Source organism: Phodopus roborovskii, unplaced genomic scaffold (assembly GCF_943737965.1).
Source record: "Phodopus roborovskii unplaced genomic scaffold, PHOROB, whole genome shotgun sequence".
Taxonomy (NCBI): Eukaryota; Metazoa; Chordata; class Mammalia; order Rodentia; family Cricetidae; genus Phodopus; species Phodopus roborovskii.
Genome location: NW_026126611.1, coordinates 6,029,097 through 6,040,786, shown reverse-complemented (window position 1 = coordinate 6,040,786; position 11,690 = coordinate 6,029,097). Strand labels below are relative to the sequence as shown.

The window sequence follows — 11,690 nt, the reverse complement described above, 5'->3', positions numbered from 1 at the left end:
ATTTACTTTTATTTATTTATTTATTTATTTGCCTGCATGGTATGTTTGTGTTCTATATGCCAGGCATCCTTGGTCAGAAGAGGGTGTTGGATCCTGGAGTTATAGGTTGTTCAGGAGCTGCTATGTGGGGGGACTGGGTATGGAACCTGGGTCCTCTGCAAGAGCAGCAAGTGCTCTTCGCCACGGAGCCATCTCTCCAGCTTCTGAACTTCCTAGCCATAACGTCAAGGTTATGATTCACAGCTGACTGTCTCTCTTCTGTTTTATTTTATTTCTCTGTGTGTATGTGTGTGTTTGACTTATTTACAGGAAATTGCCCGAAGTGGCTCAGCCCACAGCCTCCTCATGGGCCAGTCAAATATGACATCCCTTGCTGAGGAGAAAGCCATGAACACCTCCAGCAGGAATGCCTCCTCCCTGGGGAGCTCGCACCCGCCCATTCCCATAGTGCACTGGGTCATTATGAGCATCTCCCCCCTGGGCTTTGTGGAGAATGGGATTCTCCTCTGGTTCCTCTGCTTCCGGATGAGGAGGAACCCTTTTACCGTCTACATCACCCACTTGTCCATTGCTGACATCTCGCTCCTGTTCTGTATTTTCATCCTGTCCATCGACTATGCCTTGGACTACGAACTCTCTTCTGGCCATTACTACACAATCGTTACATTATCGGTGACGTTTCTATTTGGCTACAACACGGGCCTCTATCTGCTGACGGCCATCAGTGTGGAGAGGTGCCTGTCCGTCCTCTACCCAATTTGGTACAGATGCCACCGCCCCAAACACCAGTCGGCGCTCGTCTGCGTCCTCCTGTGGGTGCTCTCGTGCCTGGTGACCACCATGGAGTACGTCATGTGCATCGACAGCGGGGAAGAGAGTCGGTCCCACAGCGACTGCCGGGCGGTCATCATCTTTATAGCCGTCCTCAGTTTCCTGGTCTTCACGCCGCTCATGCTAGTGTCCAGCACCATCCTGGTGGTGAAGATACGGAAGAACGCGTGGGCCTCCCACTCGTCAAAGCTGTACATCGTCATCACGGTCACCATCATCGTCTTCCTCATCTTCGCCGTGCCCATGCGGGTCCTCTACCTGCTGTACTATGAGTACTGGTCAGTCTTTGGGAACCTGCATAACATCTCCCTGCTGTTCTCCACCGTCAACAGCAGTGCCAACCCGTTCATCTACTTCTTCGTGGGCAGCAGCAAGAAAAAGCGCTTCAGGGAGTCGCTGAAAGTGGTTCTGACCAGGGCTTTCAAGGATGAAACGCAGCCCAGACGCCAGGAGGGCAATGGTAACGCCATCTCCATCGAGACCGTGGTCTGAGAACTGAGAACCACGGGGGAATTGTGGATGCGGGGTGCAGTTGAAGCTCATTTCAATCGGCAAAGTGTGACACAGAAGGGAAGCGTTCCGCATGCATGGGAGTCTCTGATTGATGATGAGCTTGTGTTTTGGAAATGCCTCCATATGTGACGGGCTCTGTCTTTTCTATCCTTGTCAAAGACTCACTCCCCTCTTAGCTCTTTGTAGTGATCAACAGTTAACTATAAAAGCTGCTCTAGCAGGAAAGTGTCCCAAATGGGTCCTTCAGGACCTAGGAAAGCCGTGCAAGGACTGCCGTTTGCTCCCACGTGACCTCAGGCAAGCAGCTGTGGGGAGCCTCACTTCTGCCCCTTAGCGGAAGTGGTGGCAGTCTGCACTGTGCGGGTTATCGTGGAGGATGGCAAGGTGGGCAAAGCTCAATGTCGAAGTTCAATAAACGTCCATCTCTCTTCGCCCGTTAACCAGAACACAATGTGCTTATGCAGATGTTGTCTTGTGCTTTTAAATGTGGAATGTGGATTCCTAAAGGTCTTTTGGCTTGTAGCGCGACAGCTTTTCATGACAGCTCTGCCAAAATATCAGCAATTGTTACCATCTAGGCAGCCACATACTGGGAAATCGTTTTAAATTCTGGAAACCAACATTTGTTCCCTCTTGGAAGAATTTCCCATGGCTTCCCGTTCCTTGGGGAATACTTCGTGGAATGGAAGTCCATGTTTTGAAAAATTTTTGACCGTGTACACAATTTCATAAGCGCAATCTAATTCAGGAGGCTGAGAGCTATTGTGATCTTGAAGACCAGTTCACCCAAAGTGATGGGTTATTTATAGCCACGAAGTTCTTGCCTTCAGTCCATTCTGATGCCCTTTTCCTGAGGCTCCGGGTGTGTGTGTGTGCGCGCGCACACCTGCGCATGCACACTCATGTATGTGTGCATGTGGCTCACATACATGTGAATGTGTGTGGCTGGATACGTGGGATGTGCATGCATGTATGTATGTTTGCATATAGAGGCCGAAGACTGGATAGGGATCTTCCTCCATTGCTTTCAATCTTTTCATTGTCGGGCTCTCTCAGCCCAGTCCAGAGTCACCACAGGGCTAGTCTAACACACTAACTCCCCCCAAGGACCCTCGTTCCTACTCCCTAAACGCTGGGCTTGCGGACAGGCTACCATGCCCACTCAGTGTTTGAGTGGGTACGGGAAATCCAAATTCTGGCCCTTATGCTCATATGGCCTCATCCCCCTGGCTTCCCCCTGGCTTTTTTGTTCCATCCCTCTGAGGAGGCTCATGGTGGGAGCTAAACAGGACGTCAGTGCATCTTGAAGGAATCTGGATGCTTTCCCCCAAGACTGACCTCTGCAGGACTCACTGGGCCTCTCTGCTCAGTACTGGCTCAGGCAAGTTGTGTCCCCCCAACACCCCACCACACATGTTGTATTCAGTGAACACTGTTTCAGCCTATCGACTACTACACTGGGATGCCAGTCTCCCAGGCTTCCTTCTGGAAGCTTCACCGAGGCGGCAGCTCTTGCTGTGTTCTTCAACAAGTGGACTGTTAGTTCCTGTTGCCACTACTTGTCCTCCGCAGGGCCAGATGATCTGTGGAGAAAGGACTCCTGCCTCTACCCTCCGCACCCTCTTTCTGTCTCAGAATTAATAATGCCAGTCACATAGGGCCGCTTGGCTGGGGGAGAGGTGTGGGTCTCTCCCACGGGGCTGAGACCCCACTGCCAGCCAAGTTGGATGCAGGAGACTTTTCAGTGGGTGCTGACATCTGACTCAGAACTGAGGCAGCTTGTGTTCAGGAGTCCAGATGGGGCGTAGAGCGGTGACATTTAGATAAGTCTTGTTTTCATTTGGAAGCAGAGTTTCTGTACTAGGGAAGCGTGGAATATACCAATCAGGGCGGCTCCCCTGCGATTCTGCTCTCTCCTGGGTGCCTCTCACAATCTCGTCACATCCCCAAAGAGTTTCTGTTACTCGGGTTTCTGTCACTGTGACAAAAACCTAAGGGAAGCCAGTTTATAAGAAGGGTTCATGTTGACTCATCACTTGAGAATTTCAGTCCACAGTCACCTGTCCCTGCTCTGGAAGGAGACATCATGGCAGGAGCATCCCGTTACCTGCTCCCAGGGCATGTCTCCACTAAACCCCGCCCACTAAGGGTGAGGACTCAAAGCCCCAGCATCTCCCATGTAGTTACACAGCATGGCCAAATCTCTACACAGGGGACTTTGTGGACGCTGTCAAATGATGCCAATCCCAAGGGAAACACTGTGAACCCTCAGAAACCCTGATCTACTGCCCTCGGCCGATGAGGTGAGCAGACCGAACAGACTCATGTGTTCGAACATCCCCTAATTTCCCAACCAGTAATTCCTTGTAAAGAGACAAGGATTTGGAATTCTGTGTTTTTAAATGACAAATCCCTCTCTAGTCCCTTACATCTATTATCAAAGTGAACTACAGATTAAAACTGGAAGCAGAAACATGGCTCATCAGATGGAAGTGGGTGCTTCCAACCCTGAGGGCCTGAGTTCAATTCCCAGGACCCACTTGGTAGGAGAAAATCGACTTCAGAAAGTTGTCCTCTGACATCCACACAAGTCCTATAGTATGTGTGCCTCCCACACATATGCATATGTGTGTGAATGCACATACACACAATAAATTAATAGAATATTTCAAAACTTAAACCAGATGTGGCAGCTCGTGCCCATAACCTCAGCACTCAGGTAATGAGGTAGAAGGTAAGTTCAAGACTGGGCTACACGGTAAGTTTCAGGCTAGCCTGAACTATGGTAATTATAGAAGTAATTATAGAATAAAATCCTGTTTCACGCCAGACAGTTTGAGCCAGCACTCAAGAGGCAGAGGCATGCAGATTTCTATGAGTTGAGTCCAGCCTGGTTTATAGAGTGAGTTCCAGGACATCAAACAACAAACAAGTTAAACATAATCCAGTTTCAAAACAAGGTCACTGAGGGTGGGGAATATATCAACCAAAGCTAGCCTCAGCTACACTGATAATTTTAGGGGAGCCTGAGCTACATTTGACTCAGTCTCAACAATACAACAAAAGCCGAATGTCATGGTGAGTGAGCTCTGTAATCCCAGCACCATGGGGGACCGAGTTGGAGGAGCACCAGGAGTTAAAGGCCAGCCTGGGCTTCAGAGCAAAATCCTGTCTCAAAACAGAAAGATGACAAAATAAAACGACCGGAACTAAATAAGTAAAAAGGGAAATGATAAACACATTCGCTCCTTCAGTGCCGGAATGAGCAGGGAATAGGAGCCTTGCCCCGAGCAGCTGCACTAACCTCTCAGGAGCTCAGTCACAAAGGTCATTGCCACACTGATGCATTGGTGCTGGCTTTTGGTCAAAGCACCAACTCTTAGAGCGACTTGCTGTTAGGCAAATGGAGAATGTTGAAACCTCCCCGGTGCTTACCACGAAGCAAGGGCACAGCCAGACACCATTCAGATCCCTCAGGCTCCTTCACGCTGCTGGGGTGTGCGTCAGTGTCCACGGGAATCGCGCTGGACTACTGACCCCATCCATCTCCTTTCAAGGCAGGGGCAGAATAGCTGAGGCCTGAGGGACCTCGTGGTGATTTTCCTTTCCCTGGTTCAGGGAGTCCCTATTCTAGCCGGTACATAACAATGCTGGGTCTCTGGAGGTTTCCCCATCTCCAGATCTGCCTTTTAGCCCCACAGATCAAAGGCAAGGGCATTTCCCAGGGGCATTTCAAACTCAGAAGGGTCCTCTATCAGACACAAAATGTGCAAGAGTCCCAGGACAAGGCTTGCCTGCCAGCCCGGCGCCGCATCTTGATCCTCTATGCCAGCCATGTTCTGAGACTATTCTCTAAGAAGATGGAGACCAATGTCTCCACCTTCTCCACAGCGACCCTTTGGGCATCATTGCTGACACAGGCCTGCTTGCCGACTTTCCTTCACTGACTCTTCTTGTGTCCCCCCCCCTCCCCCGGTGGCTGTAATAAAATAGCGCCGATGGAAGCAACTTACGGGAGAAAGCATTTATTTGGCTTACACTGCCACGTCAAAATCCATCATTGAAGAAAGACAGGGTGTGAACACGAGCAGGCGCTGAATCTGAAACAACGGAGGAATGCCGCTTGCTTGCTAGCTCATGACTGGATAGTCTTCTTATACAGGCCTGGATGACCTGCCTAGGGAACGGTACCACCCACAGTGGGCTGGGCCTTCTTCCTGTATCAAGTTGCAATCAGGACAATCCTTCACCGACATGGCCAAAGTGATCTAGGCGATTCTTTTTGCAATTGAGGCTTTTCTCTCAGATGACTCTAGGCTGAGTTAAAAGCTAACTAGGACACCAACCTTGAACCCAGCTGCTAGGGTCTGAATATTTGTGTCCCCAACAGCCACACATTGAAATTCTACCCCCTTCCATGGTGGTCTTTGGAGGTGGGGCCTTTAGGAAGTGATTAGGTCATTAGGTCAATGCTGTCATGAATAGGATGATAACTCTTTTTATTATTTATTGATTGTTTTGTTTTGTTTTGTCTTTCATGACAAAGTTTCTCTGTGTAGCCCTGGCTGTCTTGGATCTCACTGTGTACACCAGGCTGGCTTTGAACTCAGAGATCAACTCTGCCTCCCGAGTGCTGGGACTAAAGGCGTGCACCACTACATCTGGTTAGGGTGAGCATTCCAGCAAAAGAACCCAGGCAGTTGCTTATAGACCCTGGTTTCTCAGTCTGCATGTTTTCTTAGGTCCTAACTCTAAAAGGTGTGACTTTTCCTTCCATCCTGGTTTTTTTGGGTTGTGGGGCAGGTACCAGCCCAAATTCTAAGCCGAGTCTCCTGACACCTTGGGCATTCATATCTCTAGATATGAACGTGGTCTCTGGAGGCCTGGTTCTCACCCAGCACAGCTCCTTGTGGATTTCTTCTTTACTGTCACCCAGCTCCTTGGGCCCCACAGCTGCTAACATTTACAGTTGCAAAGTCCCACGGCGTCCATGCTACTGAGACCCATCTCTTTTCTTTCAGAGAGAGAGAGAGAGAGAGAGAGACTAGATTAGGTCCCAGGGGCCCACCCTCCTGTTTTTCTCTCTAATAAAATTGCTACTGAGCCTAAAATAAAATAAAGAGGACCTAGAGAGCCAGGGCACAGCCAGAAGATCCCAGAAGATTTCAATCTAAGAACCAGGAATTAGTTCTCACCACTCAGCTATGCCACAGGCTTGAACTTGGACTTTCTGGCCTCTGTAACTGTGAGAAGTAAGTTTCATTCCTTAAAAATTGTTTTTACTACTTTAAAAAGTGCGTGCGCGCGCGCACACACACGTGCGCTTGTGGGCGCGAGTGTGTGCGCATAAGTGCAGATGCCTGCAGAGGCCAAAGCTGTTGAGTCCACTTGGAGCTGGAGTTAGAGGCCAACGGGCAGGGCACGGGCTGAATCACAGAAGATGCCCTGCTGAGGTCAGAGGTCAGAGGCCCCTGGGCTGCTTGCTAGCCACAGCGGGAGAAGAGTGGGAGCGAGCATATAGATGTGTTCGTAGTAATCGGACAAAGGGACTTATCGCCTGCTAAATTTCTTAATCAAAAATACTGGCGTAGGTTTTTGGGTTTTTTTTCTTAACTAATTTTTAAAATTATTCATTTTATTGCTGTTTTGTTTGCATGTATGTCTGTGGGAAAGTGTCATATCCCCCGAACTAGAGTTACAAACAGTTGTGAGCTGCCACGTGGGTGCTAGGAATTGAAACCCGGGTCCTCTGGAGGTGCAGGCAGTGCTCTCAATCACTGAGCCATCTCTCCAGCCCTGGTGTGGGTTTTATATGAACCCCTTTAATTTCATTTTTAAAATCTTCCATTTCCATTATATTTTACAAGAGAAATTTTCTTCAGAGTGTCAGAAATTAAAACAAATAAGAAAACACTCCTCTGCCTATGTATGGTACCCATGATAGATATATTTCACCCTATGTGGGGGGAGGGGAGAGAATGAGATCCCCGTGTCCCATTCAAGGGTACAACTCTAGTAACTCAGTTTTCTGTAACTGGGTCCGGCCTCTTCATTTCTTGAGGCGTGAGCCAACTAGGTTTATGTCAACCTGACACAGGCTAGAGCTGTTTGTGAGGAGGGAACCTCAATTGAGAAAATGCCTCCATAAGATCCAGCTATAAGGCATTTTCTTAATTAGTGATTGATGGGGGAGGGCTCAGCCGGTTGTGGCGCCGTCCCTGGGCTGGTGGTCCTGGGTTCTATAGAAACAGGCTGAGCGAGCCAGTGAGCAGCTCCCCTCCATGGCCTCTGCACCAGCTCTTGCCTCCAGGTTCCTGCTCGGGATCCTGTCCTGACTTCCTTCTATGATGATGAACAATGAAGGGTAAGTCAAATAAACCCTTTCCTCTCCAGGTTGCTTTAGTCATGGTGTTTTGGTTACAGCCGTGGTAGCCCTAACTAGCACACAGAGCCATGCGCTGTCCCAGGCTGGACTCCTGGACCCCAGTGTTCTTATGGCTTCAGTCTTCCAAGCTCTACTTTCCACCCTAGACTCACATGCTGGGACCAAGTCTACGAGTCCAAAGTACATGGCCTTTGGAGGCATTTCAGATACAAATTAGACTCATTACGTCAGACTGCATTGTGTTGTATTGGTTGTCTTGTGTGTTGTGTGCTGCATTGAGGTTTCTGTTGGTTTTAAGTCAGGGTCTCCCTGTAGCCTTGGCTGGCCTGGAACTCAGATCCACCTGCCTCTGCTTCCCAAGTGCTGGGATTAAAGGTGTGCTCCACCATGCCCAGGCCCTGTCTTGAGCTTTGTTGGGGTCTATCTGCTGTGTTCAGTGTGGTGTACTGTGGGTGGCGTTACACATTTTTAGGCTAAGTACAGAGGAGACCTACAGAAAGGGAAACTCTTGGGTTTGTCTCAGGGAGCCTGAGTCACCCCATTAAACCAGCCTCCACAGCTTGCTATTTCTGGCACTGGCCACCCTGTCCCTAGAGACTGGGCTACTGCCGCTGGTGCCCCAGAATGCCACCACGATGACATTCTAGTCGTTTATTTGTCCTTCCAAAGTGCTCCGTTCCAAAGGGAGCAGTTGGAAATGTCAGTGTGTGTGCTCCCATCCTGGCCGTTGGGGACAGGAGGAGGGGGCCTCTGTCCCTTCCCTGTGTAACCTGGACCCTCCATACATGGCAAGGGTCTGCTCTGTCTGTCTTTGCCTGTCTCATCTGCCAGCTCTATGGCCTTATATCAGTCACCCTCCCTGGCCTCCTGCCTCTTCGGCTCCCTGTTTCCAGTCACGTGCGGACCTAGGGTGGGGTGCTGACCCTTTCTCCCCCTTTCCTCGAACAGAAGTCCTGTCCCTCTGGTTAAAGAGAAGTAACAAACTGAAGAGGGGAACAGCGCAGGTGGTGGAGAGCTTGCCTAGCATGCACAGAGCCCAGGGTCGTTTCCCAGCCCCCCATAAATCCAGAGATGGGGGCAGGAGCATCGGGATCTCTAGGTCATCCTTGGCTACGTAGCAAGTTCCAGGACAGCATAACAAGTGTTCATCATCCTGGTAACGAGCCTTTGAAAGGAAATTAAGATTTTTATACTGGTTTCACATCCTGTTGACGAGATCTATACATCAAGAATGGTGAATTCTATGGTACAATCTCTGCATAATCTGTATGCAAATGAGCCAATGAATAAACATGAGCCGCATAATGACGGGCTGTCTGCACTTATCTGCACTTATACAAACCTATGATTTTCTCAAGCTTCCTTACTGGTGACATGCCTGGGCTGCTTTAGGCTCAGGAATACATTGGACTTTGCAAGGAAGGGGGAGCTAGGATCTGTGCTATGATTGTTTCCATGTCCTTTAAAAGAACAATTTGGTTTGTTTGCTTTTAGAGACAGAGTTTCTCTATATAGCCTTGGCTTGAATTCACAGCCTGCCTCTGCCTCCAAGTGCTGGGGATAAAGGTGGGCGCCACTATGGCCTGGATAATATTTTGTGAATGTGCTCAACTTCAGAAGCAATACCAACTGGCTATAGTGTAAGGGTTAATTTGCATAAACAACATGCAAATAAAGTTTCACTACCTTGTGAGATGTAGAGACTACAATAGTCTACTGTGTGTTTGTTGTCCTGGGCTTTTGCTTGCTTGCTTGGAGTCCCAAGCTTTGTACATGAGAAGCTGGGTCCCCAGCTCTGAGACTACAGTAGTCTTCCTCTTAAAAAGATTTAGCTTTCCCCTCAAAGCTATGGTTTGGCCTCCTTTGGTCCATTGCAGAATTTAGAGGGGCTCACCCTTTAATGATTGTTGTGATTTTCCTGGTCGTTAGTATCCAGAGCATGCTGGATACAGCCTCATCCTTACATTTTCTTTTCTACTCTCACCCTGAGCAATCTGGGCAGTACCGGGAAGCCCTGGCTGCCTCTGCCTGTCCTGAGCCAGGTGTCAGCACTGTAAGGACACGCCCTCGGAAAGTCACTGGTTCCAAAAGGAAGACAAGGAAGGTTCAGCTTTCCTTAGTTTTAGTTAGAAGATGCCGACTGCAGTCTGAAAACACTAAGTGGAAATTCTGGAAAGTAAACGACTCATAGGTTTTCAGTTGCACACCACTTTGAGCAGTGCAGTGAAATCTGACAGAACGTGCCTCCATCGCACACGGGACGCTCACGGTTCCTTCCTGCGGCGTGTCCACGCTCTGTGTGCTGTTTCCCATCAGACAGGCCCCACAGTTACCCTACTGGTTGCCAGGGTTTCACGGTGCTCAGGTCCAAGTGACTCTGTTTAGTAATGGCTCCAAAGCACAAGAGTAGGTGCACAGGGCCGCAGTGCAGACAACATGGAAGGGTACATTAACTCTGCCCACATCGCAGTCTTGGAGCATATCCTCTTTGGATGCGGTGGGCCTGCTGGAGGGCGGTTTCCTGTTTGCAGGCATTCCTCTCAAGGTTTCTTAATATCTACAGCCTTAGCCTGGTGGTGGTGGCACAGGTCTTTAATCCCAGCACTCGGGAGGCAGAGGCAGGTGGGTCTCTGTGAGTCTGAGGCCAGCCTGGTCTACAGAGCGAGTTCCAGGACAGGCTCCAAAGAAATACAGAGAAACTGTCTTGAAAAACCAAAACAAGGTGCCGGAGAGATGGCTCGGAGGTTAAGAGCCCTGGCTGCTCTTCCAGGGGTCCTGAGTTCAATTCCCAGCAACCATATGATGGCTCACAACCATCCGTAATGAGATCTTGTGCCCTCTTCAGGCATGCTGGGACAAATGCAGGCAGAACACTGTATGCATAACAAATAAATAAACAAAACACTATAGCCTTACACGCATGTGCTCTCAGGGCAATATTCCACAGTTAAACCATGGCTGTCTGATTCCAGCTTCTCTGCTCTGTTTTAACCAGCTACATTCAGTTCTATGCTGACCAAGGCTTTGTTTCCCGTTTATCTTGAAAGGGAAGATCGGAAATGAACGCGTGACACAGATGGTTCCGGGAGTCACTGGCGGATCGTTTAGCTGTTCCTTCAAGCTTGCCATGGTCCAGAGAGATAACTAGTGCTTAGCAGAAAAGCAAACGTTCTGGTTCTGGCCCTTTCCGTGTCCCCTGCCTTCCTCCTCCAGCCCAGCTGCCAGAGTTTGGTGTGTTACGGTTAAGCTCTGGAGAAGAAGTGGGGTAGGGACCACTCCAATGCTCTTTTCTCCGGTTCTAAGGGAAGTTATGCTACTCCTGCCCACAAGGGGGAGGAGAGGCGGGCAGCAGCATGCAGCTCTGGGGCCTGGGAGGTAAGCAGGCATCCTTGTTTTGTGGGTCATGCCTGCCTAGAGGTTGCTCCTACTGAAACTGGAGCCCAGGGTCTGGGACCTGAGGGAAGCAAATGGCATCAGTGCTCTGGAGAGGGGACAGAATGAAAACACGGGACAGATGGGGCTGGAAACGTGAAGGGGACAGTCCTGGAGCATCTTGGGAAATTAGATGCTGAAACAGAAGGCTAATGGGCAAGAAAAAAAAATGTATTTGAACAACGAATTAGGAAGAATGAAATTAGTCTGGGAAAGAGAACAGTACACAGAGTTACGAATAAAAATGAATTATGCAATACTTAGCTGGTTGTTTTAAAACAAATGTAAGGTCTCCATGGACCCCAGGGCACTTGTGTGTCTGGAGGCTTTTCCTGCGCTGGAATGAACCATGGGCATCCAGCCTTGATCTGAAGCAGCTAGTTTCTGGAGGGGGCCTCTTCCTCGACAGCTTGCATCTCTACGTGAACTGTGAACGAATTAACAACAACAATAACAAAAGTACAAGGCCCTGGGTTTCCAGATCCAGTACTGGGGAGGAAGAAACAAAAAAGAGTGAATCACTGAACAC

General features: G+C 49.3%; 1 protein-coding gene across 1 annotated transcript; it reads left to right on the top strand.

Annotated features, from left to right (window-relative positions):
* The first annotated feature begins 275 nt into the window (after window positions 1-275).
* On the top strand, window positions 276-1,323 carry Mas1 (MAS1 proto-oncogene, G protein-coupled receptor). The gene has a single exon (XM_051206035.1). It carries the CDS (start codon window positions 346-348, stop codon window positions 1,321-1,323), a length of 978 nt encoding a protein of 325 aa, XP_051061992.1. The 5' UTR covers window positions 276-345.
* Window positions 1,324-11,690: the final 10,367 nt, after the last annotated feature.